General features: G+C 41.5%; 2 protein-coding genes across 2 annotated transcripts; one reads left to right on the top strand and one right to left on the bottom strand.

Moving 5' to 3' along the window:
* lmf1 (lipase maturation factor 1) lies at positions 1-22,303 on the bottom strand. The gene is made up of 11 exons (XM_075457474.1): positions 22,078-22,303; positions 21,124-21,433; positions 20,533-20,543; positions 17,105-17,253; positions 10,407-10,472; positions 6,556-6,723; positions 5,105-5,285; positions 3,059-3,212; positions 1,851-2,034; positions 1,497-1,609; positions 1-490 (listed from the first exon to the last, which is right to left on the bottom strand). The coding sequence occupies exons 1-11, from the start codon at positions 22,286-22,288 to the stop codon at positions 304-306; spliced, it is 1,734 nt and encodes a 577-aa protein (XP_075313589.1). The 5' UTR covers positions 22,289-22,303; the 3' UTR covers positions 1-303.
* Positions 22,304-23,220: 917 nt separating this feature from the next.
* Positions 23,221-26,881, top strand: sox8a (SRY-box transcription factor 8a). Its single transcript, XM_075456848.1, has 3 exons — positions 23,221-23,800; positions 25,254-25,498; positions 25,603-26,881. Exons 1-3 carry the CDS (start codon positions 23,391-23,393, stop codon positions 26,304-26,306), a joined length of 1,359 nt encoding a protein of 452 aa, XP_075312963.1. The 5' UTR covers positions 23,221-23,390; the 3' UTR covers positions 26,307-26,881.
* Positions 26,882-27,503: the final 622 nt, after the last annotated feature.

A 27,503-nucleotide genomic window follows, 5' to 3' on the forward strand; every position in this document is an offset into this window, starting at 1 on the left:
TGATGGTTAGATTCTCTTTAATACTGTAGTCACCTTCAGCATTGGCTCATGTACTGTTTTAGGAGACAGAAAGCTGAGCAGTCAAGCACCTTATTTGGAATGACTGGAAATACATTTCAAACTGAAACTTTTTGTCAGTATAAGGAAAGACTTTATCAAGCACTTCCTCATAAAAGCTGATGCCATCCATGGTGATGGTAACCTCTGTTAACAGCCCCACACACACAAAGAAGACAAATGTGGAGCTTAAAATGATAATTTCCTTCTGACACGTCATCTGAGTTCCTGTCAGGTGCCATGGCTTTAGTTCCTGTTTGGCGGTATATGTGGGTGAGGCCAGTTCCTGGACTGGAAGTATCCCCGGAGTGTCTCCAGGTCCACGGGAGGGAAGTAGGCTCCGATGCGTTTTCTCAGCCACCACTTGCCCTGTGCTGCACTGGCAGAGCCCGGCTGGCTGAACTTGTAGCGGAAATGTTCTCCTCGGACCCACCTGAGAGAAGGATGCAGAAAACACTCCCATGATGCAAAGACTGACTGACAGCATCTCTTCTACATAAGCCCGGATCTGCCAAAACCACATCTCCCACACAGAGGGAGAACTCAGTCCAAGTCCTGTATATAACTGATAAAATCCCCCTCAGGGGAGAGTCTGAAATTGGCAATTAAAAAACAAGTTATTAGAAGCCTGTGGGATTCAGTGCAATGCCATCCCATCATCACAAAGTGTATGAGAGGATAACGTTTGCATTATTTTGTGAATGATATTAAGAAGGAAGTTGAAATATCATAAAAGGTAATAAAACTGTTAATCAACTTCTTTTTACTTTAAAATCATGTCAAATGTAAAACTCAGAGCAGATTTGAAATGACTTCAGAACAGAAAGAGAGATTCTGTTTCTGGTAGTAATACTACAAATGCAGCCAAATTTATTTAACCAAATTTGACAAGGACGGTGGACTTCTCCCAGGATGTGATGGGTTTCCCTCCTTGACCTGTTGGTTCCGTGGCCTGACCTCAGGTTAGCGAAATACAACAGGTGGATGTTGGACTACCACTGTTTTCTTTGTGCATGTCAATGCAATAAAGAATTCCCCAACTCATGATTTCTGTGTCCTAATACAGCAGAATATTGTGCAGTATCATTTTGTTTCCCTTTTAATTATTGGATTTCTTTATAGAGTGTCTCTGAATACAACAGAAAAATAGTTTGCTAATTATTACTTAGAAAGACTGCCTGTAACAGGAAGTGAAAAAGCTCGTGTTTCAGCCTGAACGGCCACTGGCAGTTGAAATAACATCCTGAGGAGACAATGTTCTACACTGCTCTGCGCCACCAGAGGGCGCTGATTACTAGCCATTAATGCCAGAGCATGATCTTTAACAACACAGATATTTGGTTTGCTCTTCAGGGAAAGAACCTGTGAGAAGAAAAGGTAGAAGGCGGCATATTGAGCATGTCGGTGCCACCGGTGTCAACAGTGTGAGCCCTCTTTACCTGGGTGCCTCTCTGCCTTGGAAGGGGTTGTGGTCCAGCAGTGAGAGGACAGTACTGTCATTAGACAGCAGGCGCCCCGCTATGTGGATCACCCACTCACTCTGCTCATAGGTCTGCAGGAACATGTGGGGACAATGGTTTACTTGAAAGTAGGAAAAGGTGAGCAAGATAAGGAGAATACATTACAGATAATGTGGAGAAAGAAGAAAAACAAAAAGAGGAAAACTGGGAAGAAAAAAAAGCATGGAGGGATTATGGAAAGGACATTAAGATTGAAATGATAAAAACAGGAGCTATCTTAACTTGCTCACTTAGTGGGAGTAAAACTGACGCTTTTCCACATTAGTATCTCACCTGGAAGGCTGCGAACCACATGAGCCAGTCGAGCCGGTAGTGGTACGGTGATACGAGGCAGGGTCGCCGGTAAACATCTCCTGGCTTACAGAGGAACTGGTATTCCTCCCAAACCGCCTCAGGGTCTTTGGGATCTGGGCTCAGAGTGCCTTGGAAAATCACCTCGGTACGCTCCTTAGTGATGCTAGTATTTGAAGTGGAAAACAAGATTAAATGCTTGCACTTACAGGTAGGTCTAGAGATGTTTGGACAAAGACTAGTTTGTGTTTTCAGCCGTTTCCAAAATCATATGCAAGTTACAGCTCTCTGAGGGATAAAGGCTCAAAGAACTCAAGTGTGACTGGAGTCTAAAGCCAGTTCATGGACAGGTGTGCGCTATTTTTTTTGTTTCTTTATCTCTGGAGCAGGTTAAATGTCTGACAAACTGCAAACTGGAAAAAAAAAAAAATACATGATGCTCAATTTGTGCATAGGCATACACGGCTTCCCTTGGTACCGACTCCTTCTGCAGCGTGCACGGATATGCTTTTTGTTCAGATGGTCCAGGAGAGGAATAATCTGCGATGACTGACTCAATCACATGATCTCATCCCAACTGAGCCGCATGTCATTTGCTGAAGGTGAATCTCATCACAGCGCTCGAAACTGGACCAAATATTTAATATTAACAGATCACAAAATTTGCCCTTTATTTTTGAGCCCCTACAAAAAAATAAAATAAATAAAAATAAAATAAAAAAGTGTGAGTGTTCAACATGCTAAAGAGCTGTGCTTCCTAGTGTTTAAGTCCATATTAGGTGCATTATTGGCATCACTGTAACTTGTTGTTGCAGCTGTTTTTACAAGCAGCTGAAGTAAAAACTGTAGTCAGGGCTGAAATATTTCTCCACCGAGCTGTTTATTAAACCATTAAAACCCAATTCAACATGCATGCTCCTCCCTTTCGTGCCTTATGTGACACGAGCACATTCGTTTTTGTTTTTTTTAAAGACACCTGCGTTTCTTTTGAAACTTTTTGAGATAAAAGCCAATAACTTACAGTAAAAGCGAAATGTTTAAGCTCTCAGATGGTCTTTTTCTAACACAGCTGTGAGTCACAGAGGCTCAGAAATGGAAGCCCATACTGAACACCATTCAGGCCGTTTACAAACCCCTTCCGTTTCAGCTCGCATTTTCAAACCACAGAAGCCCGCCGCTGCGCTCTGTACCTTCCAAAGGCCCCGTAGGTGTTGACGATGCGCAGAGGGTCAAAGGAGGTGTTCATCACCTGCCTGGAGCTCAGCAGGTTCATCACCACGGGGATGCTCAGACAGCCAATCAGAATGCCCAAAGAAATGTTCACCACCTTACGTATCGACATACCTGACACACACAAAATGAATAAATAAAAAATAAGGATTCTTTTTTTAAATGCAGTTCTTTAAAACATTGGAGACTGTCAATCACCCTGAGTGACCAAAAGGAAAACTGGGACATAATTGTCGGTATCTTGCCCAGATACTAACATCCTGGCAGCCTGTCAGCACAGCTTCAGTGTGGATGTGTGTGTGATCGGGGGTTACATATCCTCAGTGGAAGAGGTTCAACCTGTTAGATCACAGTATGGCCGCTTTTTTTCTTTTTCTTCTTTTTTTTTTTAAAAACAAATGTTGGCCAAGTCTGCCTCAGTTCCTTCTACCTGCCTGCTTATCCCATGCATGTTAAAGACATCACTGTAATCCAAATAAAACTTTTCTCACCAAGACTGACATTCTTGGTCTGTTTAAATGGTTCAAATTTGCTCACTGCAGGTATGAGCCCGTTTTATATTCAACATCCTACAGTAAAGTAAAAACACTAATGGGTCCAACGAGACCAATTAGAGGGGCCACGAATACTTAAAGCAGTCTGAATTGTAAAAATGTACACAACGTTACTTTAAATTCCATGAAACCATATGTCATGCTTTTCTGAGCTTCTCAGCTAGTGCTAATCCCTTTTATTCCCGTAATTCCCTCTCCATCATGACCAGACCCTCTACCTTCTCCGGTTATAGGCCTTCACTGTAAATAATGCATATGTTTCTATTCAACCACATCCTGCACACTGTGCCAGGACTTGCAGTCACGTGAAAAAGAAAATACAAACCTCTTTTAATTCTAAGGGTTTATGTACCACAAAAAAAAAACAAAAAAAACAACAACTCCTGGTTCTAACCAGGTCTTATAAGTAGGAAAATGCAACTCCGGATTAACAATACATGATGTATTACATTGTGTTGTTAATTATTTAACAAGAACTAAGCCAAAATGCAAAAGCAGAGTAGTTTGTAGAACCATCTTTAGCAGCAATAACTTGAAGTAATCATTTGCTGTATGATGTTATCTGTGGAATTTTGTCCCGACTCTTTTCTACAATGCTGCTTCAGTTCATTGGGGTTTGTGGGCATTTGTTCATCCGCAGCGCTGTGGTCCCACCACAGTATTTCAAATCAGGTTTAAGTCTGGACTTTGACTGGACCATCGCAGCACCTTGATTCTTTCCTTTTTCAGACATTCTGTTGTAGATTTGCTGCCATGTTTGGGATCCTGTTTGAAGACCCAAATTCAGCAAAGCTTTCGCTGTCGGACAGATGACCTCACATTTGACTCTAGAATACTTTGGTATACAGAGGAGTTCATGGTGGAATTAATGACTGCAAGGTGCCCCGGTCCTGTGGCTGCAGAACAAGCCCAAATCATCAGCTGCTCTGTTCCAGAAGTGGCTTGTTCAGATGTAACTTCCCAAACCTAAGCTGTGCTGCTGTGCATGATCTTTTTAGAGAGAAGAGACTTTCTGCAGCAACCCTTCCAAACAAGCCATACTTGTTCAGTCTTTTTCTAACTGTACCATCATCAACTTTAACATTTAACATGCTAACTGAGGCCTGTAGAGTCTGAGATGTAGCTCTAGGGTTTTTATCCTTGGGGTGAACTTTCGGGGCCTTCCACTCCTTGGATGATTGACAACAGTCTTGCGACCCAATGTAATATGTCATGTATTGTTGTTTATCTAGAGGTTATATTTACATCATTCTAAGCCCTGGTAAGGACCAGATAAGTTCTTATCAAGTCTTGATTTCCAAAACCTTAAAGTTGAAAGAGGGTGTGCTTTGGTGTTCATATCAAATATTACATTTAAAACTAGAATAAAATTCTTTTGAAAGCAAAAAGGACTGGAAAAAATTTGAGCTTATGCCGTTTCAAAGCAGAGAAGAGAGTTTAGAATCTGAATACCTTTGGAGGGTCTGGGAGAGCGTCCGGCTGCCTGCTCGTTCTGCATCTCCAGCACTGCCTTCTTGGCCCCGGTCCCAGAACGAAACAAGAAGCCCAGCGACGCATCATCAAAGCAAGCCAAGTTTGGGACAATTGTGAGCCAATTCAGAAAGCTGAGGTTCCCGCTTACAATCAAGACCACCTCCGGGCCAAAGAAGTAAGACAGAGAGAGGGGACACAGTTAGTCCACAGAGGAAAGCTGCATCCTACAGTACAAATATATCCAGTGGCGACTTCTTGTGACTCAGACTGACCTGACATTCAAGACCTCCGACATCCGCTTCACATAATGCTTAAATGAAAGTGTACACTGATGGATAATGCAGATAAATGCAATAAAACATGCACATAAAAGAGGGACCATATAGTAGAATGGAATAATAAAAATAAACAAGGTTTAGGAGACTTACACTGAAATCCCAAGACAGATTTAGTGTTTAGTTAGGGATATAAAAAACATTTTAAAGGGGGCATATTACATCCTTTTTTTTTTTCTTTTTTTTTTAACAAATTGCCACAGTTTCCCAGGGTCTCATAGAAATGTATGACACATGCTTTGGTGAAAAAGACCACTTGACTTAAGCTTTGGGGCAGTGCCTCTGTTGAGACTGACGACTTATCCCTGCTATGGCAACCGCTGAGAGAAGCAGAGCAGAAAGCACGTTTCCAGGCCAGAACGTTATCATGTCTGACAGAAATGTGCGACAGCTTCCGTTTGAACTGGAATCAGACCCTGAACAAAAAGCTTGAGCGTCCAGGTTTCCCGCAGGACATCGGCAAACAGTTGGTTGAAAACACTGTCAAGCTAGCTGTCGTATCACTGACTGCAAGCGGCTCGAGTTTATATCGCACGGTGTGATTCAGTACTTTACCCGTTATCAAAACCTGGACCTTTGGCGGGTAACTTAATGCTGTGAACACACACACAAAAAAATATATATATATTCCTCTAATCACACCAACAGCAATTAAGCGCTTTCTCAATATGGAGATGTAGTTACTTCATTGACACTCTACTGGTGTAAGTTACCAGTACCAGCAGACATTGAGCAGCAGATGTACACAGCATGCGTACAAGTCGCTGTCAGCAGTCTATTTCCGTGAAAAGCTGCTTTCATGGTTTCAAGTTGAATGCGAGCAAGAAAATTAGGGCGGGGCTCCGAGGGCCAGGCCAAGCAGATGAGGCATGGCGAGCTTGACAAGCGATGCAACCACACTGAAAATCTAAGCGGGTCAATGACTGAGATATTTCCAAAAGTAGCGGGCACAAGACAAAATGCAAAGTTTGTATTTTTTCCAGAATCTTTCAGTTTGTAGTAACTTCGGAAAAAAACAAAACAAAAACAGTCTGCTTTCCATCATTTCAAATTCGACTCTTCGTCGTCATTTTGTGCTTCTGAGCGGCGAGTTACCTGGAAAAGAACCTGGATTGCTCCGTTCGCCAAGCACATGCGCCTGCCCAGGAAGGTGAAGAAAGGGGCGATGAGCTCAATGAAGTGGTTGGACAAGGTCTCGAAGCGATGGAACCACCACGGAGAGCGATGCATGTAGAACGACATGGGGTTGGGAACCGGCTGGGTCTGGAGAGATAGAAGAGATAAAGCTGAAGGGGGACAGGTTCTTCAAGTAATATATTCTTCCCTGAAAGTTAACATAGAAAAAAGATTTTTAAAAAACAAAACAATCAAGCAGAGTTCTAGCGAACATCTTCTTTTGTTGTTGCTAATATACAATCATTGGAAATATTTATCATTTTTTTGAGCTACTTGACCAATTTGAATTTCCCCCTTAGGGGGATGAATAAAGTATTTTTCTATTTCTATTTCTATTCTATTTCTAAACATAATAGTGCATCTATTGCTCACGATGGAAGTTTTTTGCTGCTTTACTTTGGCACCGGTGCTCGTCTCCAAGTGGGATGGGGAGTAATTTATGGTGCCGTACCTTGAGGGAAAAATTTCCATGTCTAAATAAAAATTGGAACTTTATTTAAACGAAGGCAACCCCACCTTCCCTCAAAAAAACACTTAGAGGTCTCACAACGCTGCGCAGTGTTTGTATATGTATGATTAAGTGTGTGTATGTGAAGTGTGTAATAGCTGGACATGCAAACAGTTTCAGATGAAGTGGGGAAAAATAAATATGGTACAAAAATAGGTGGAGCGAGAAAGAAAACGGGACATCTGGCATACCAATCAATACTTTCATTGTTTTTAAGAAATAGAGGGAAAAAAATGATTATTGAACCTGTATCTTACCAAAAACACTCCTGGAAATTCACAGGCAACGATTCTGAGACCTCAGAAAACCAAACCACTGCTACATGGCCTCCAGGCTAGCTGCATTACAACAAACTCAGGCAAAAAGAGCAGAGGGGGACAAACAAAGTGCCAACTGTCCTCTGCAGGTCTGAAAGGGAGCAGTGTGTCAGAGGGGTTAACAAGGCTTCACCTGGCGCCACTGGCTTCAGGTGTGTGTGTGTGTGTGTTTTTAAATCGACATTACCACTTGGGCCGTTGTCAGGTCAGGGAAATGGACCGAGCAAGGAATAAGCTCCACATTGTAAGATGATTTGTCTTGTTGCACCACATCACTGATACATTTGATGTAAAGTAATTGTCAGCAAGTAACAGAAGGATTCTTGTCGTTGGATTCAAGACTCTTTGGCTATTGTTGGCTTCTGTGGCCACACGTCGCGGTTTAAGGATGTTAAACATAACAACAGCACGATGAGGAACAGTCAGTGCATGAGCCAAGTAACGCCACAGAACAATGTTCCAAGTTTCCCCAACATTATTTATGATAAACTATTGGCCATACTTTACTGGTAAAGGCTGTAACTTCAAGGTTTAATGCTGCTATGAAATGGCAGAGAGAGCGCCGTTTGCTTCCACTTATTTTGCCATGTGCCCTGTAAAAACAGAAGCCTCAGAGGTCAACCTGTCCCAAAAACTACAACTGTTGTGATTGGTCAGCTCCACTGGCCTGAGCAGGCACTAGCCACCATACCACCCATTTATTCAGCACAATATTACAGAATGACCCGAGTGCAGGACGAGCCCCGTTTCTTTTTTAATAGAGTTTTCACTGAAATGAGTCAACTTATTGTGTCGTTGTCGAGCCAATCATCGGCGTACAGGTGATGTCTGCTACAACACGTGTCGTATAAAAGACTCGAGACACTTTTTTTTTTTCTTTTTTTTTTAAATAGAAAAAAAAACCTCCATGTTTTTTGTATGTACATAATGCAATTATAAGTCATATTTATCCATAATTTTAATTGTTGAAACAACAACAGAGGAGACATCTTTTATAAGACGAAACACTTGAATGTGGACTGAAACAATGAATGAGACCCGATCCAAATGATAGGTTTGTAAATATTGTGACGTTATACTGAAGATAATAAATAAAGTCACCAAAACTAGACCCACATAAGCACACAAACCAGGTATGCAAACAAGTAGGTCTGTGCAAGAGACTGATTTCAATGAATCAGAGTAAATTCAACTTAAAGCCACGCAATGCTGATTTCTGTGGAAATATCCAGCTGACAGTCTGACGCTACAGTTGTTAACCATATTGAAGATAATCAAGTACATGTGCTACCTTTATACAGATCTGCAAGTTTTTTTTCTTCGAGAAACTACTTCGATTCCTTTTCTTCATTTAAAAAAGTTCCCTGAATTGTTCAATTCTACTTTCTTTTTTGCGTAAACTGTCACTGAAAGGCTCCATATTGGTTTAGATTCTTTAACATAAAATTTTATCCATCCATCAGTTTTCTTCCTCTTATCTGAGGTCAGGTCATGGAGGCAACGGGTCCAGGAGACAAACCCAGACATCCTTCTCAGCAGTGACACCGTCCAGCTCCTCCTGTGGGGATCCCGAGGCGTTCCCAGGCCAGAAGTTATATTTAACCGCCTGCTCTGGGTCTGCCCCTGGGGTCTCCTCCTGGTTGGAGTTGCCTGACTAACCTTAAAATGGGGGTGACCTGAACCACCTCAGCTGACTCCTTTCGACGCTAAGGAGCAGCGGCTCTACGCCGAGCATCTTACAGATGCTCAAGTGTCTCACCCCATCTCTAAGGCTGCACCCAGCCGCCCTCCAAAGGAAACTTGTTTCAGCCGCTTGTATCCATGATCTCATTAGTTTTGTCACTTTCCAAATCTAGTGACCCTTGGTTTGAATGAAGATGGTCCAGTAAATCGAAGGCCTTTCAGAACAGCCCGCTCTTTTAAACAACGGACCAGAACAACAGCCTCATTACTGCTGACAAAGTCCCAATTCGTCTGCCCATCACTCGTTAACAAGATCCCAAGATACTCAAACTCCTCGCACGAGGCAAAGACAACTTTTAAGATTTGGAGAGGCTGACTTGATCCACGGTGCAGGTTCTGAACACGGCTCATTTGGACTCCATGTCCCCAACCTCTCCCATTAAATCTGATAATTCCTAACTTTTCCCACCTATTTTTTTTCTCCAACAGATTGCCTGAAATTCATGTACCGCAATGGATGAATTGTAAAAAAAAAAAGAAAAATACACTGATCTTCCAAAAACAAAATAAGTTTTTCTTTCCCCAGTTTTCATACGAGTTAAATCCTTTACATCAATTAGCTGGACCCATTGTGATACCCCACAGCAGTCCCACATTAGTGAGCTTTGCATTATAATCCTCTGCTCCTATTGTATTTTACAGAGGGGGAGTATCTTCACTGCATTCTTATTTTGTGTGTGTGTGTGTGTCATCTCCAATCCTCCAGTCCCACTGGAGCCGGTGTATTCCTGTCTGTGTTAATTACAGAAGACAGTCTTCCTGCCTCTCCGGCTTTGTAGCACAGATCAGTGTGGCTCAGAGTGACTGAGTATCTCACAGGTAAAAACAAACACTGGATTTTGCGAAACCTCCCGCTCTGTGTAAGAGGCTGATTTATCAAAATCCACAACAGCGGTTCCTGTAATGAGCTGCCCTGGTGTGGTTAGCCTGATGTGAGCTAATGACATCCTGTCATCAGTCAGAGAGAAAGCCACGGTCCAGTGTTCCTTTTAACTGAACCATTCCTTTCATTTCTCTTCCAACATTTCACACTGTTCCAGCTGATCCAGTCGTGGGCCTACGAGAAATCTACCAACTACTCTTGTATAGCTTGTCATATGGACTCCAGAATAAATGCGATAGCTTTAATGTTCAGAAAATAACTTTGGGATTTCATATTGAGGAAAGTTTTCTGCACAGCATGAAAAACATCCAACACACACCTCATAGTGGTAGTCCATGCAGGTGAGGTCTCTCCAGCATTTGTCGCCTCGGATTTTAATAAGACCCTGAAAAAGACAGAAGACAGGTTGTGGAGTTCATTAATCTAAATCAGACATATCATCGGGGCAAGGAGGAGCCACCCTCGTTCAAGATGTTTAGTCAAAAAGCCATGGATGATGTCAAAAATAAAATCGTATTTGCACAGATGGAACCTCATCCCCTTTCTCAGTTTGAATTCAAGGGTAGGTGCAGTCAAAATGAATATCCTCCCCCGCCTATTATACATCTTTAGGACTCTACCAGTAGAGGTGAACGACAATCAATTCAGGGAATGGGACAAATGGATTTCTCGCTTCATCTGGCAGGGAAAGAAGCCGTGGATCCGGTTTACCACTTTACAACTAGGAAAGGAGAGCGGAGGGATTGCACTTCCTTGTTTAAGAAATTATTACTATGCCTCACAACTTATTCCCTTACTGCACTGGTGCAATGGGGAATACAGGGCCAGGTGGAAAGAATTAGAATCTGGTTTGAACACTACATTTCCCCTTGAAGCCACAATTGCTGATAGAGGAGTGGCAGCTAAATTGGAAAACAGAAACAACCCCTGGACTAATCAAACACTGAAAATATGGCAGAAAGTAGTTAAAGCTTGTGGAATCCAGAAGATGTTAAAACTTTTTAGATGGTGTGCCTATGATACAGCATTTTTACCCAATAGGGGAGATAAAAGATTTGTATCCTGGGTCGAGAAGGGTCTCACAACCTATCTCTCCTTTACACATAAAGGCGCAATACAAAGTTCTCAGTGTTTAAAAGCCAAACATGATCTACAACTAAATGATTTTTTCAGATTCCTCCAAATTCGTGACTATATCGACCAAAAATGTAAAACTACAGACTTATCAGCAGCAGAATTAGCATTCTACAAAATCTTGAAATCAGTGTTTTGACTCACTGTTTCATGCTACTAATGAAAATACACTTCATATTAAAGAAAAATGGGAAAAAGAGGCAGGAATGAGGCTGTCTGAGGAGGATTGGGGGGAAATTTGCACTTTTCAGTGGTCTTCGACAAACTCAATGGACTGGCGGGAGCACTGTTGGAAAAATGTTATAAGATATTTTAAGACCCCATATCAAGAAAAATACAAGAATACAAACTCAAACTGCTGGAGAAAATGTGGTTCTTCAGAGGCAAACCATTTTCATGTGTTCTGAACCAATTGAACCAATACTGGAGTGGCATCCACAACACATTAAATACAGTGTTTAAGTGTCAAGTTCCCTTCAATTTTGAAAATCTGTATCTGGGTCGTGTTGTGTGCGTGACACTAAGGAGGGACATAAAGCTGCTTCAGGCCCTTTTGGCTGCAAGTAAAAAAATCCATCACCAGAAAGTGGTTAAATCCAACACCACCTGCAATTAATGATTGGCACGGAACAATTCTGGAAATATTCAAGATGGAAAAGTTGACCTACCGTTTGAGGACCCAAAAAGATAAGTTTGACCAAATATGGGAAAAATGGATTGAATTCATAACTCCAACTCGAGCAGAATTTATATGACCCCTCTGAAGTATTTATCCATTCATTTACCACCTTCCCCTGGATGAAAATCAAAATAAGTAGGCTCCCTCACTAAATTGTATATAGTTGTCATATTAAGACTGTTAGTCTGATGTTTACCAAATGATAACCCCAGGTATGCAGGCTGTAAACATGTGGGAAAAAGGGAGGGTCGAATGTGTGGGTGTGCGTGTCTATCTGAATGTACTAAACCTTCTATATCGAATGGACTATACAACAACACGTTTCCAGGATTATGAATATGGAGGTTCACGAAGGACCAGGAGGACTACCTTATACCACACAAACTCTGACTCCTGTAGACTCTTTTGATCACCTGTATGCACAACTGAGTGGGGGAAAAATGGAAAAATGGAAAAATGGAATAGGTCTATGGAAATCAGTGATGTTATATTTCTGTGCTGATACTTGCTTGTAAATGCCTTTTTCAAACAAAATAAAAAATTACCAAAAAAAAAAAAAAAGCCATGGATGTGAGAAAAACAAAAAGGATCAGTCGAAGACAGTCAGTGAGGTAAAAAGACAAAAAAAAAAAGATAGCTTGAGATCAGTTGCAGAGAAGAACTTTTAACCAACATATATTACTCTCCAGCTGAGGTGAGCTGCAATGCGGCATGACTGACAGTAAATGGACTACATTCGTAAGCACACCTGTACACCTTTGCAAATCATTAAATAATATAGAAGTGCACAGCTCACTTTGATGTTTTAGTTGTTGTTGTTTTTAACACTACTTGCCTATTCAGACTTTTTAATGTTGAGGCTAAATTTGAGTGTTATGGCTGCAACAAAGAAAGGTTTGCAGTGTTGATGGTAAATTAGATTCGATCATGACTCAGCATCACAGCTCGTGTATATCATAAAAAGGAAGGGGGGGGGGAAAGGGAAAGGTTAAAGAGATGGACGCATTGGAGGGAACCTTTACTCAGTGAAATAGAAGATTATGACCGGAACTAAAGAGAACTGTATGTTGATGAAGGTCAGGTCTTTGTGTGCAAATCCATTTGTCTCTTCAGTTGTTTATTGAGGGTTATCCATCTTTTTTTTTTCTTTTTGAAATCATTGTCCCTTCCTGAATCTGCACAACCATATAATTTTATAGCTAAAATCTTTACATCCTGCTATAAAAATGTCTCTTGCCCTCGTGTCACCCTCACCTCACCTCACTTCTCTTGTCTTGTTCTTTCTGGACAGGAAGAGAAGAAATCACAAATAATGCTAATTTGACCATTTTAGGGGGTAAATTTGGTCTTTACACACTTCATTTTAATCTAGCACAGAGAATTCTATAACTAGCCATGTTGACCGGCTCATGGATCCAGACTGATATGATCAAAATTCAGGCATTTTGGGAGAAACTGATGAGAAGACAGACGAAGAAGAAACTAAAAAGGTTACAAAGAAAAACACTAAAAAAGATGAAGAAAAAATGGAGTAAAATGGAAAAAAAGACTGTGAAAATGAAGTTGAAGCTGCACTAAAAGAACAAGATAAAGAAGACAAAGAAGAAAGCAGAGAATCGAAAGTCAAAGAAGTTGATGAAGAAGACCATGAAGAAAGAGGTGGAGAAAAAGACTAACGAGATGAAGACGACAGCAAAGGATGAAAAACACAAAGACGTATTATCCATAGTCTATGTTCTATTAAATGCTTTACATTGCATATGGGGGTCAATTTGGAGTTCAGGGCCACTTTTAACTCGCTTAACACAATACAGACTCTTTTCATGTGTCGCTCCACGATGGTGGAGTGACCTACCGAGCGCTACAAGAACAGGGGTCGCCCCTGTCTATCTTCAAGAAACTCTTGAAGACCCAGCTCTTCATAGAGTATCCCCTACCCTAGCACTTACCCTGTATTTCCCTACGCCCTCTAATGCACTCCTCTTTCTGTACTTCCCTCTATACCTGCACTCTATCTCTACACTGTTACCCGTGTCACCTGTCTGACTAGTGGTTTTCCTTCTATGTAGCTTATTGTTAGCTTTGATGTTAGCTGTAATGTTATATCCTCATTTGTAAGTCGCTTTGGATAAAAGCGTCTGCCAAATGCATAAACATAAACCACTTTGAAATAGTGAAGGAGCTGGGGATCACACCACGGACCTTCCTGTTGGAGGATGAGCAGTCCACCCACTGATCCGCAGCCACCCAGCAGCAGTTTGTAGTAATAGTAAAAGCGGTAGGAGCAGCAACGACGGCAGAAGTACCACAATGACGATGCTTAAGCAGCCAGTTGATATCAGTCATTTCCCCCCCAAAAAATCCACAGATTTGACTCTCGTTGCAGTGTCAGAGGAAAAGTCAGGGAATCGTCAAAGTCAGACTCAACCTTAAAAATCCGTCTTCACCATAGAGCCCTTTGTGAAAACTACCACAAGATTTATTCAGAACTTTACCAACATTAATCCCAGACTCCTTACACGCTCTGGTAAGGTCCCACCAATGTGAAGTGATGCAGTCATCACAGAAATGTGGTCTGCAGTCACATCAGAGAGATGTGACATAAATGCCACTGTCAAATGGAGCATGTCTGATGCATCAATTCATGCACTGACATTAAAGACGCAAAATCCATTACACAGACAGGAGCCACCCCACAGGATCAAATCTGATCCGATTGCTGTCTGTACACATTATTAGCTCATCGGCCATTATGCTTTTGAAATAACGCATCACAACGGCACGTGTAGTACTTTGAGACACTGATGCAAATGATCAGGGGTAAGCATGGTCAATTTTGTCTATGTCGTTATAGGAGTACAACTCAAAAACAAGAACCATTGCTTAAACCAGAGAAGCTTCAGCTCGAAGAGTGCTCCTGTAAACACAGGAATATATATAATGCAGCTTGTAGTTATAATGTAAATTAGGCACATTATCTAAAGTATTTATTAGGACAAGTTAGAGGGTTGACTGAACCAAAAACAGAGAAAAATGCATCTTCAGTTCTGGACCTGTTTTCCATCAACACTACTAAGTAAATAGCGTTCCATCCAGGACACGAGACTGTCAATATTGACACATCGGCCCATCATGTGGTTGGCATGGAATGCTTAACCACTCTAACTAGATTTAGAAACACCAGATCATTTCACTCTGATTAGGAGCTGGACTGCTGGCTGCGGCCAAAAAACCCAGCTGATAATCCAATTCAGTCATGAGATCCCCAAATGTCATCAACTGCAACCCGCTGCACGAAAAACAGAGTAGTCCGTCCAGTGTGAAGAGCCTCGTGAGCGACACACCTGTAAAGTCAACAGGCCTTTGAAAGGAACACATGCTGATTAAGCCGAGGAGTAGAAACAAAAACCTGACACCTGTCAAAAGGGGTCAAGCTCAGTTAAATCACATGAAAAGACACATAGCTGGTGTCAAAGCATTCAATTTGTTCAACCATATCTTTTTTTTTTTCTATCCAACTGTAGCCAAAAGAACTGTAGCCTTGGACCATGTTGGAAGTCAGTCATTAAAAAGAACAACCACTCTAAAAGATGTCTGCTTATCACATTCACTACACAGTTTAACCCCTTCACAGAGGTTCACTGACATGAGGGTTGCTTATTTGTAAGGAAAAGCTGAGGGTTTGGATCTGCATAGCCCAGTCAGCCTTGAGTGTTTTTTATTTTGCTGTTGTGTGAACATACCCAACATATTAAGAGGGTATCTAATGCATTTTGAAGAAAGTCAGTCCATCCTGCTACACTATAATTAGCTGCAGTTTTGTAGTTTACCGACTCGTCACCCTCACAGTCTGCTGCTGGTGGAAACATGCTGCTTCAGTCCCGAAAGTATGTTAAACGCATCTCCAGCAGCACTAATAATGACACCAAAAAGCCCAATCAATGCATTAATAAGCACATTTTTCAGTGTTGACAATTGTTAGCATAACACAGGGTCATGTGCTAGTTGTTCCGTTTTTGCAACTACATGTTTGAAATGATTGTGTCTGAGCAACCTGTGGTCTCATTGAAGACATTTTCATTTATCTGTTGTTTTTTTTTTGTTTGTTTTTTAATGAGCCAGTTACAAATTATGCAATTGGCTTGTTGGTATTAGATGAGATGTCTCATTTTAAACAATTTCAGGAAAAATATACTTATTCCACAAAAATAAGAAAGGCAACCAAATACTAAACATGCTCTGAACATCAGGGATACCTTTGAGGTACCATTTGACCTCTTTGGACCTTGAATATCTGTAGCTGTTTTAAAGGCAATCAATCAAGTTGTGGTAACTTTGTCACTACCATTTCCCTTTATTCCAGCTGACATTACCATTAATGCAGGAAAATCACCAGTGTGGTTAAAAGTCTTGATGATTTTATCTTAAAAGGCCAACAATTCTATGGGAGTAAAGGTGAGGTATTTTAAATTGCTGCTGTCTAGCATCCTAACAGAACTCGTAACATTGTAGTGATTTTCTATGTCAGTGAACACTCTCAGTCACAGTGAACAGGAACCGAGTGTGCTCCCTGTGTGTATCAGATTTCTTCGTGGGCTTATTGGGAAAAATTCCACTCAACTTGTGGCAACTGCAGTGATTGACATATAAAACACAGCCGGTGGTCTTTAATTCACTATGGAAACTGTCAAACATCGAGACATGTTGTTTAGTCGACCATATATTTAGTTTGGCTTCACCAAATACTGGCACGGTTTTATAGCAGAACTGTGTTCACAGAGTATCAGTCTAATATCAGGAGAAATGCAGGGTTTTCCTGGGGAATTTTGCTGTTGGGAGATGGTATAATTTCTTCAGATGGGCTTGCTGGATGTATTCAGGTGTGTCAGCGTGTTTGACAACTTGAATTAGTCCAAGAAGTTCTCTCTGAAAAATCTATCTACAGATCTTAGGTGATAAAAACTAAGAAGCATTTCAGTGGGTTTCTCAGGTGTCATCGATCATTTTGAAATGCCTTTGGTCTCAAAATCATAACAGGAGTTTGGTTTTATTCCATCAAAGTAATGGTATTCTTACGTTGAAGTGGTCTGTGATCTTATTATACCTGCAAGAATCCCTTCTGTGTGTGTGTGTGTGTGTGTGTGTGTGTGTGTGTGTGTGTGTGTGTGTGTGTGTGTGTGTGTGTGTGTGTGCGCTTCACTCACAGCTCCCAGCATGATGCGAACAATGAGCCATCTAAAGGTCCAGATGCAGATGAGGGAGGGAGGACAGCGGCAGGGGACCTGGGACAGAGTCCATAGCGGACACAAGAAAATAGCGAGAAAGCCCGTCTCCAACAGCTGGCTCTCCCAACCTGCAGAAATAATCAAATTATCATTTATTTTATTTTATTTTCTTTCCCATAAATAAGTTCAGTGTGCCACAGAACAGAAAAGAAAACAGCGCTTAAAAGGTACAGACACAATACAGCACATCCTGGAAATCTGCCAGGTCAACAAAATGTAATCGCACAGGACCCTGCAAAGGATGTGATGCCACATGTCGAATGCAGAGGTGAAGCAGATGCAATCCACAAAGCATGAGTGAGGTGTTAGTTTGCAGTCTGGCATTCCGATTATATGCTGAATATAGATGGGTTTCTTGGTTAAAAATATTGCAGGAAAAGATCACAGCAGAATGGCGAAACAAGATTATAAATAACTTCTTCAATAAACGTAGATTTAAAATTGTATAAAATTCAACAATGAATTAACGGTAAAAGTCTAATTCACAGTTCAGAGTTTGTATATAGACTAATTGAACATGTAAGCTAGCTCTTTCTGAATTACCTAAGCTTGTATTTGAAGTTGACGCGTTTCTGCTCTCTTTGTTTGACAATAACAGTAGCGTGGCGGTAATGTTAGTTAAAACTGGGCTCAATAAGTAAAAGTGTGAACAGAAGGCTACTTTACAAGCCACCACATGTAATAAAAGTCCCACCTATTTTCAATATACTGTACGGGTCATAGGTGACAGCTAGCTTAGCCTAGGACCGTGGCTTGAACTGTCTATATTGTTAGCTTGGACGACACTGATTATGTAGATAAATATGGTATGAAAACTCTTCTAAAACCAGTTGGCTTTCCTTAAGAGAACACTGTAACAGTGCACTAACCAAACATTCACTACTACAACTACTGTGAGCTAAATGCTACTGTCAGTAAATGTTACCATTGTAAATGCTAATATTTGCCTATCTAATATCATGCTACCTTCTCAGTTTAGCATGTTAGCATGATACCAGTTGCTCATTAGCATTGGTTGGAATATTTAATCAAACATTGGGTACAAGTTAAAAACTACACTGAAACTACTTAAATTCAACTTTAACAATCCATAAGCACAAACTGCTGCTTAGCAGTAAGCCCCATGGCACTGTCAAAATTCACCAGTTAGATGTTAACTGAAATTTGACTGAATTTGCCAGCTATTTTATAGTAAAAACATGGTTTTATAATTCTAACCTGGCATGCTCAACGTTGCCCTCCAAATATCTTTGAAATCCATTTAATAGTTGTGACATATTTAACTTAAAGGGACACTATGTAATTTCTTCCCCCATCGAATGGTGCAATTTTATTTCTCAAAGTCGAATGAATTTGCTCTCTAGCGCCTCGCGTTTTCAAATGTGCGTTGCATCTTCTTGAACTACGGCAGGCGGTATGTGTCAAGATTCAAGAAGCAATATACGCAGTGGTAGCGTTAGCAGCAGTGTGTAGTTGCTATCTGGAAAGTGTTCTTTTAAATAAACTCCCGGTAAACTTACAAACTTTTTAATGCCTCGTTTTGTGAGTTAAGAGCCTATGTGTACTACGGCAGAAGTTTGGTAACAATCAATGCATTATTAGTGGGATAATTTACGAGACAAAATCTATTTACCATTAGCGACAGTAATAAGCCATTCGGCGGACGTGACGTCAAAATGACGTCATTTCCGCTTGCAGGCCTGGCGTTGGGGAAAACGCGATTCGAAGTGCTTTATGTCCCTCTCGGCACTTCGTCATTTTTCATAGACCGAAAGGACATGGCAGCCTCCATAGAGCTTGCCCGCTCTACGTAGATACAGACAAGTTATTCTTCACTCAGGAGGATAATTGAAATTTTTGACAGAGATAATTTTACACCAATGAGGACTAATTTATGAATGAATATGTTGATTTGAGCTAATAAATGACTTAATATATTACATAGTGTCCCTTTAAAAAAAACTAAAATCTAAATCTTTGGTGATGCTGGAGGAAAGTGCATCAATTCTTGTGCAAGACACTGTGGATGTTCATACATTATTTTTACGGATAAGTGAAAACTGAACTACAACACAGGAACATCAGGTGATTCCACAGCAGTTTATGTCATATTTGTAGAGATAAAGTATTTCGGTTAGGAAAAATACTTTGGACCACAATTGCTATTGCTATGAGCAATTTTGTAGCTTTGAATATTTTCTATAAAATGTGGTGAAAATGGTAAAAAGCACTGGCCTGGTTTTCAGTCAAGAGCAATCAAACAATCAGCAAAGGTTTGTCTGCAGATGTAAAACTGCACAATCAGCCAGAATGTGATAAAGATTCCAGAGGAGGAAACAAAAAAAAAAAAGCTAGTAAGACTCAGGGAGGACCGAGCAACTGCGAAGAAAAGAAAATGGCTTTCCTTTAAGGATAATAGGAGCCACATCTAAACCACAGACATGGGCCTGGCGTCTCAAAACTACAAATCGTCATTAACCAATAATAGAGCTACCGCCGACCTTACCGCATCTCTGGGATGTGGCCCGATATGCAACCAAATGTTTATACTGAATTTCTTCCCTGTCTTTACCGTGACAGTCATGACAGCTTACTGTGTTCACCAAGCTGGAGGGTAACATACTGTACATAAATAAACCAGACTATGCTTTAGCTCAGAAACTGGCTGTAAATAAAGCAGACAAACTACATCACTCCGTTTATGACACCACAGAAAAAAAAGAAAGGAAAAAAATATATATATGTTTTTGTTGGTTTTTAATGCCACATTATAGAATGTATGTTTGACTCTGCAATGAACTAAGTGATCAGCTTGGGTTTCAAAACAGGTCCATTTTTCAGTCATGCCGTCACTTTCTCTTCCAAGTTCGAACGTCCATTTGGACATGGGGAAACTTTGAACTTCAGCAACACATTCAAATGAAACAATTACAGTCTATAAGCGCTTCCGACCATAGGCTGTAGAGCCGGACGCATCCTATCGCCATAGTTTGCCTTGTAATTCAGCAGAGAGTGCTCCAATATTAGCTTGAAATAAAGCACGCCATGGTAACCTTTAGTAAAACAAGCTATTGATGCTTATGTTGTTTGGTTAATTTCTACCAAAACAGAGAAAACTAGGGAGAAAAAAGGTTGCATTGGGTGTTTATTTCAGACTCTTTCAAATTAGATTTTTGGAAAATGTTAAGGGTTTGGTATGCAGGATATCAACAGGTGAATTAAATTCTTTAAGAAAGCACAAACGCCCATGACATCCAAAGCTGTGTCACATGCCTCTAATCCATGTCTTCTTTTGGAGGAGGAGAAACAAAGGAGGCCCTGGTTTTATTAGTTTCAAGTTCACTTACCAAAGGAGTACCTAGAAAGAGACAAAGAAAACAAAAGTAAGAATTTTGATAAATGTCTCACATTATCAAATAGCCTTTTCTTGGCCACTAGGGGGCCACAAAGCTAGCTGAAAACAACTTTTGTGACTGATAAATGTAGCAGCTTATGACATTTTGGTAATCTATTGGACAATGACCCTTTGGTGAAGCCAAATTTCAAGCCAGAATTCACTCTTTTGTTTGAGTAATTTGGTCTTTTCAAAAACCTGATGTGGCTCGCTAATAAAGTATCCATTGTGGTCACCAGCTAGCCTTCTGTATGTTAACAAAGCAATGTTGCTGACATAGAAACCTAAACAAAGATTCAATACACAGTAGACCACCAGCTGAGGTATATCAAAGAGTCAGGTGCCAATTCTTTGTGGGTTTGTTTCAACAATGGAGGATTAAGTTAATCTGTAGAGCACTAATTAACACAGTTTTTAGCACATCCCTGACAATGAAACAATTATTTAAAACAACAATTTAAACGCCGTAATAATTCAAAAACCGAGTGTCATTGTAAGGCCATCTGAAAAACAAGTCCCAGTGACATACTATGTCTACACTTACCACAGCTGTCCCACGTTGACCAAGGAGTGGTAAAGCACCCACAGTGTGACCATAATCACCATATTGGCCATCCCAGTGATCAAGACAAACCCTGACAACGCCAACCCCGCCAAGGCTATGCCATCTAGGTTGGCATCCATGTGGTTCCAGTCCAAAAACCAGAGGATGGAGGGGGTGTATGCCAATGCAGCCATGCCGATCTTTCCTCCCACATAGCGCTTGACACTGTTCAGGTAGTTCTTGCAGGGCATAAGGCCGTTCTCACCTATCAGCTGCTTGTTCTGGTTGTAAGCAACGCTGAAGGCCACAACTGGAGAAAAAGAGGAGACAGAAGGTGACAAAGACAAGAGGAGAGGCATGATTCACAGTCCATTTTACTTTCTATTCAAAGTGTTCTAAATGTTATCTTAATAGAATGTGGTCAGACGCCAGATCAGCTACAGCAAGTCTATAGGAAGTGGACTCAAAAATGTTCAGTGTCATTACAGTGAAAAAGAGGAGGAGCAGCTGGCCAAACAAGAAGAATTCAGTGAGCAGAAAGCTTAGCTGATAACTGCTCTACCAGTTGGATAAAAAGAATAGTTGCACATAGGTGTAGCCTACTTGTGTTTCAAAGATACAAACACACAGATATATTACTGTCTAACAAGGCAGAAAAAGCTATTTTTACACGCAACTAATTCAGAAATAGTCAATAAAGCACACCTGTGACCGCTTAACTGCTGATTAATCACCGTTTTATATTCACTGTCAACATATGACGGGATGGTTGTTATCCTGGCATCAGAGTACAAGTAAACAGTAAAACTCTAGCAGTCACGGATGAAGCACTTTAAGGCAATTGAACAGCTATTGTTTGACTGAAAAGTGAACTTCTTCAAAAGTAAACCGTTCAGCGCAACTCTGCGCAGCTACAGCACGAGTTCACGTGAACATAGCAGTTACTGGACTCACAGTAAATAAAGGCGACGGAGCGCAGCAGCACGATACGAGTGAGCCAGTAAGTCCCAGGCTGTAGGGACAGGAGCTCCTTTTCTTTTTCTGAGCCTCCGCTGGCGTTTGCTCCATTTTCCGAGTGGCTGGGAACAGAATCTATCTCTGTCCTTCTGTTGTCCACACGTCTCTTCCTTACGGAGCTCTCTGTATGTACACCGCTGGCCGCCATGTTCGGCGCTCACGGTCACGTGACAAAACAAACACGGAAGTGTATGATAAAAATAATTGTTATTATTATCATTAACATTATTTATGTTATTGTTTTTCTTTTTTATATGTTCCTTTTGACCAAATTATCTATTCAGAAATACATTAAAAACATAAAACAATACTGGCATAAATGTATTAGAAGTTATACATAATGTAGGCTACATCCACTGGCTTCTTGGTATTGAGATATGGAGCTATGGCTGAGGTATGTAAAAGAAGTGGACTGAAAATCAGCTTCAACATCTTATGGAGTGATGATTCCTCCCCAGAGCCCGGACCTCAACATCATGAAGCAATGATCATCTTGACAGAGAACGGAAAAAAGGCAGCCAACATCCAAAGAACAGCATTGGAATGTCCTTCAAGAAGCTTGGAGAACTATTCCTGGAGACTACTTAAAGGAATGACAAGAAAGCATGTCTAAGAGAGTTCAGGCTGTGGTGAAGAATAAAGGTGCTCATAACAAATAGTGACTGTCAAGTGCGTTAGAATTCTACAAACTCTGTTTCTGCCCTGTTTTGAGTTGAGGGGTGGTTTGAGACCTTTGCTTGTTCATTAAAATATATTTGATGTTGTGTGTGTGTGAATACGTAGCAATACTGATTCCAATCTTTTCATCAATCCAGCAATTGATAATGAAAAAAAAACTGAAAGGAAAATACTTTTCCACCAAAAGCAATACCCCGATTTTAAACACCGTATAACCTTGTAAGAATTTTCCAAACCTCTTCCTAAAATCCCCACTCTATTCATTTGTGACAGTTTTCTGCCTCCTCCTGCCTTGTTTTCTGAAACTAGGAGGAACCCAATCGTTGAAAAAGCCAGTAGGACATGAGGGGTGGAGAGAATCACGTCTGAATAAGAGTTGAAATGTTAAAGTGGTTCAGTTAGGCTGTGGAGGATGATGTGAGAGGGAATGGCAAGTCCAATCCAAGAAGTCTTCAGTACAAGTATTTCACTTGTTTTCGTGGTGATACAGACAGAGCTGTGCGCCTTTGCGCATTTGGAGGGATCTTCGGAAACTTTGGTCATATCAAAGTCTTTCCACTCCAGCACCAAACATGACCGAGAAGAATAGGTCATTAAGTGATCATCCGTGCAGTCCAGCGGGCAGCGACGTCTCCATTACACAACACGGATCGGACTCGGAGTGCCCGACGTCTCCTGCTGGGTTCGACGCGCACGGGGCAGCGAGCCCACCGGGGATTACGCGCAAACCGGAGAGCTGCCCAGAGGACGAGCGGTTCCCCGCCTGCATCCGTGACGCGGTGTCGCAGGTGCTGAAAGGTTACGACTGGTCTCTGGTGCCCGTGCCGAGTCATGGGGAGCGAGGGCCGAAGAACAAACCGCATGTGAAACGGCCAATGAACGCGTTCATGGTTTGGGCGCAGGCGGCGCGGAGGAAGCTGGCGGACCAGTATCCCCACCTGCACAACGCAGAGCTCAGCAAGACGTTGGGCAAACTGTGGCGGTGAGTAGAGCCTAGAGAGCAGCTGTAGACCGGCTGCAATGAACACTAAACTTAGCATAACTACAACTAAATAGTTTGACACTAACATGGAACCAATTAATCTTGTAAAATGCGCTTAAAACACTAATTCTTCTCTGCAGTGATATGTGTAAGAAGATTGAAATATCAGTAATTAAGGACCTGTCATATGTACTCACAAGCCTCATTTCCAGGAAAGATGGGGAATGTTCTAATATATGTAATAAAAATGTAAATCTGTTATTTGTTCATTAGTTTGAGCCTATTTTTAACAGACAAGATTCCAAAGAAATGAATTCATGTATCTTCACTGACCAGCTACATTGTATATAGAAAATATAAACACGTTTTAACACTCTGAAAATTGGGATAAAGGCGTGTTAATGTTGTGTTACATCAGCCTTCCTAGGTCACATTTCTGGATGTTGCGGTGGACTGAGTTGAATAAAAAAAGTTTTTTTTCAAGGCCATGTGGTAGTATAGATCACATCTGCATGAGCTGAAGGGACAAAGGTCACCCGGAAGTGGTTTCAGCCTTGGCCTTTACAAACTGAGATTTGCCTGGACTCCCTGAGTCTTTACCAATATTTAGCATTGTAGATATTGAAAAATTAAACTTCTTTGCGATATTGCATTGTGATTTTGTTTTGTTTTTTGTCTTTGGGGGATGCTCCTTTCATACCCAATTCTGGCACCCTCACCTGCCACCAGTTAATCTGCTGATTGTGCAGTCTTGCAGGACACCATTGCTTGTTTATTCTGTTATTTATTATTTATTATACTCGTCAGTCTTTTTGTCCCTGTTAATATTTTCAAAGTACAATGAAGTTGGTCAGTGAAGACACTGAAAAGCAATTCCTTGGACAGGTGTCTGTTTAAGGTTTAAACCAGTCTTTATCACATTTTTAGAAAACTTCCCATTTTTTTCTAGAGGTCTGATTTGCATGTACAGAAGGCTACAACACTTTTCACTGCAGCAAGCAACAAAAATGTTTCTCTTAGCCATTACTCAAAAAACAGACACGTTTGGGCCTTGTGCCACTTTTAGGACTTATGGCCCAGGTCTGGCACTGGCATATTTCTAGTGTTTTATGGTTGTAAAGATCAGAAAGAAATCTCGGTCCATTGTGTCTGATGGATCTGTGGCTGAGTGAAAAGAACCACAATCAGTCTAAGTTAACTTTGTCATTCAAAGCCAAGCTGGAGTCATTAAAAAACTGCAGCTGTTGGCCAAGCTGCTATCTGGCTAAATCGGACTTCTGGCATTAATAAAATGGCAGTCCAGAAATGTTACTCAGAGAAGTAGTGAAAATTCTATTCTTTTCTAACCTATTTTTTCAGTATTGGCAACGTGCAGTCTACCTTGAAATGGGCACTTTTTGACTGTTTTTAAAGCTCCGTCCCCGTATGCACTAACTCCTTGCTGCTTCTGTAGGCTTCTCTCTGAAACAGAGAGGCGTCCCTTTGTGGAGGAGGCTGAGAGGCTGAGGCTGCAGCACAAGAAAGACTATCCAGACTACAAATACCAGCCTCGGAGGCGCAAGAGTGCCAAACTGGGCCAAGCGGACTGCATACCCAGACTGGTTCAGCAGCAGCACGGCTTTTGTAAGACAGAACCTGGCTTGGCCAGAATGAATGCCACAGGGGGGGCACACCAGCATTACTATTCAAACAGGCCAGGTGATGGAACTATAATACATTTCTGATTAGAGCATCTTCTACAAATTAATTCTTTTTATGGTCTATTGTAAAAGACAACCTTGAATCTTGGTTCTGATTTCTAGGTCAGCCTCATGGTCCTCCGACTCCTCCTACTACCCCTAAAATTGATCTGCACTTGGGGAGCAAGCACGAGAGCCCTGCTCATCCTCCCAGCCGTCAGAACATCGACTTTAGCAACGTGGACATCTCAGAGCTCAGCACTGATGTCATCTGCAACATGGATGGCTTCGATGTCCATGAGTTCGACCAGTACCTGCCTCCAAACAGCCACGGCACCACTCTTCTAACCCCGATGGAAACCAGCAACCCCTCTGGTTCATTCGTCCCACACGGTGCCCACGCTCACACTGATGGCATCCTGCACTTCACAGCAAAAGCCCAAGAGCTGCATGAGGTTGGCACTCAGGGACCACAGATTAAAACTGAGCAGATGAGTCCCGGTCACTACAGCTCCTCACCCTCCTCCTCTACTCCTCCTCTGTCACACCAACTTCAGTACACTTCCCTGAGCTCCGGCGCCTGCCCTTCCTCCACCTCCTCCTCCTCGTCTCCTGCCAATCAATCAGACTACACTGAACTTCAGAGCTCCAGCTTCTACAGCGCATTTTCTGGTTATCCCGCCAGTCTGTATCAGTACCCATACTTTCCCTCATCTGGCAGGTCTTATGCCACGCCGCTTATCAACAGCCTGGCCTTGGTGCCACCTCAGCACAGTCCTCCCTCTGGCTGGGAGCAGCCTATATATACTACACACACCAGGCCTTGAAAGGGACAAATACGTGGCCTTGGATGCAGTACTGCACAACTCAGACTTGAGGTGTTTATACATGCGGCAACTTTTGGCCACAACTCCTGCTTTGTGTGTTGATATATCGCTACTTTTTTTTTCTTTCTTTCATGTGGAAAAGAAAATCAAAGATTGACAAGGATTCCATTTCTTGTTTTGACGTCGACCGTTTTTTGAGTAAAAGCATGAGCAGAATGACATTTCAAACCAATTAAATGTTCCAAAATGTTCCAAATTTCCCACCAGGGAAATTTAGATATGAAAGTAGCACCTATTTAAGACAAGGAGTTTGAGGTTTTATGGGACTTTTTCCGCACAAAAGCTGGCTGAGTGAAATAGTTTCCGAATGTTCATGTGTTTTGATTCACAATGAAGGTATTGCATTTTTTAATTATGTGAGCCTGGTTTCCATAAGAGTTTCATACTTTAGACCAACAGATTGTGCCTTTTTTTTAAAATTTTTATCTATATAGCAGCAAAGATTGGCACACCTTGAATGGCCCCTTCCACTGAGAGACTGTTTCTATTAAATTTTGCTTCTCACTGTTGCTTAAACTTTACTGTGTACCTGTAAACAGAATGCATTTCACCACAACTGGTTCAGGAGCCAGTTCTGGTCCAATAGGTCAGTTCCTGCTGACCAGTTTCATCATGCTTTTTTTAATCAGGGGTCAGTAGCACAGCTGAAGGAGGCCTGTTGCTTCGGTTGCATCTGATCTTCTTTTTCCTTTTATTTATTGTTGTCCACTTAACGTGTTTGTGCAGCGAAGTGCCATTCCAGATGTGCAAGTTGTCAGTTCCATAGACACTAATCCCCCCTCAATACCGTCAGAGATGCAGGCCTTTGAACTGAGCGCTGATAACAACCCAGATGGTTCCTCTTTTGTCTTGGGAATGTGGCGTCCATGTGGAATGTGAAAAAGTCCATTTTAAATCCATTTAAGTCCATTTTAACTCTGGCTCATAGAAGATGGTGGCAGTTCTGGATAATGTATGGCTTCTTCTTTGCATGATAGAGCTTTAACCTGCATTTGTGGATGGCACGTTGTACTGTGTTCACAGACGGTGGAAGGGTTTCAGAGCTCATGCAGTGATTTTTGGGACAGAAACCTGTCTGTTTTTAATGCAGTGCTGCGCGAGTACCCGGAGATCACGGGCATCCAATACTTAGTTTCG

Source organism: Odontesthes bonariensis, chromosome 23, assembly GCF_027942865.1.
Source record: "Odontesthes bonariensis isolate fOdoBon6 chromosome 23, fOdoBon6.hap1, whole genome shotgun sequence".
Taxonomy (NCBI): Eukaryota; Metazoa; Chordata; class Actinopteri; order Atheriniformes; family Atherinopsidae; genus Odontesthes; species Odontesthes bonariensis.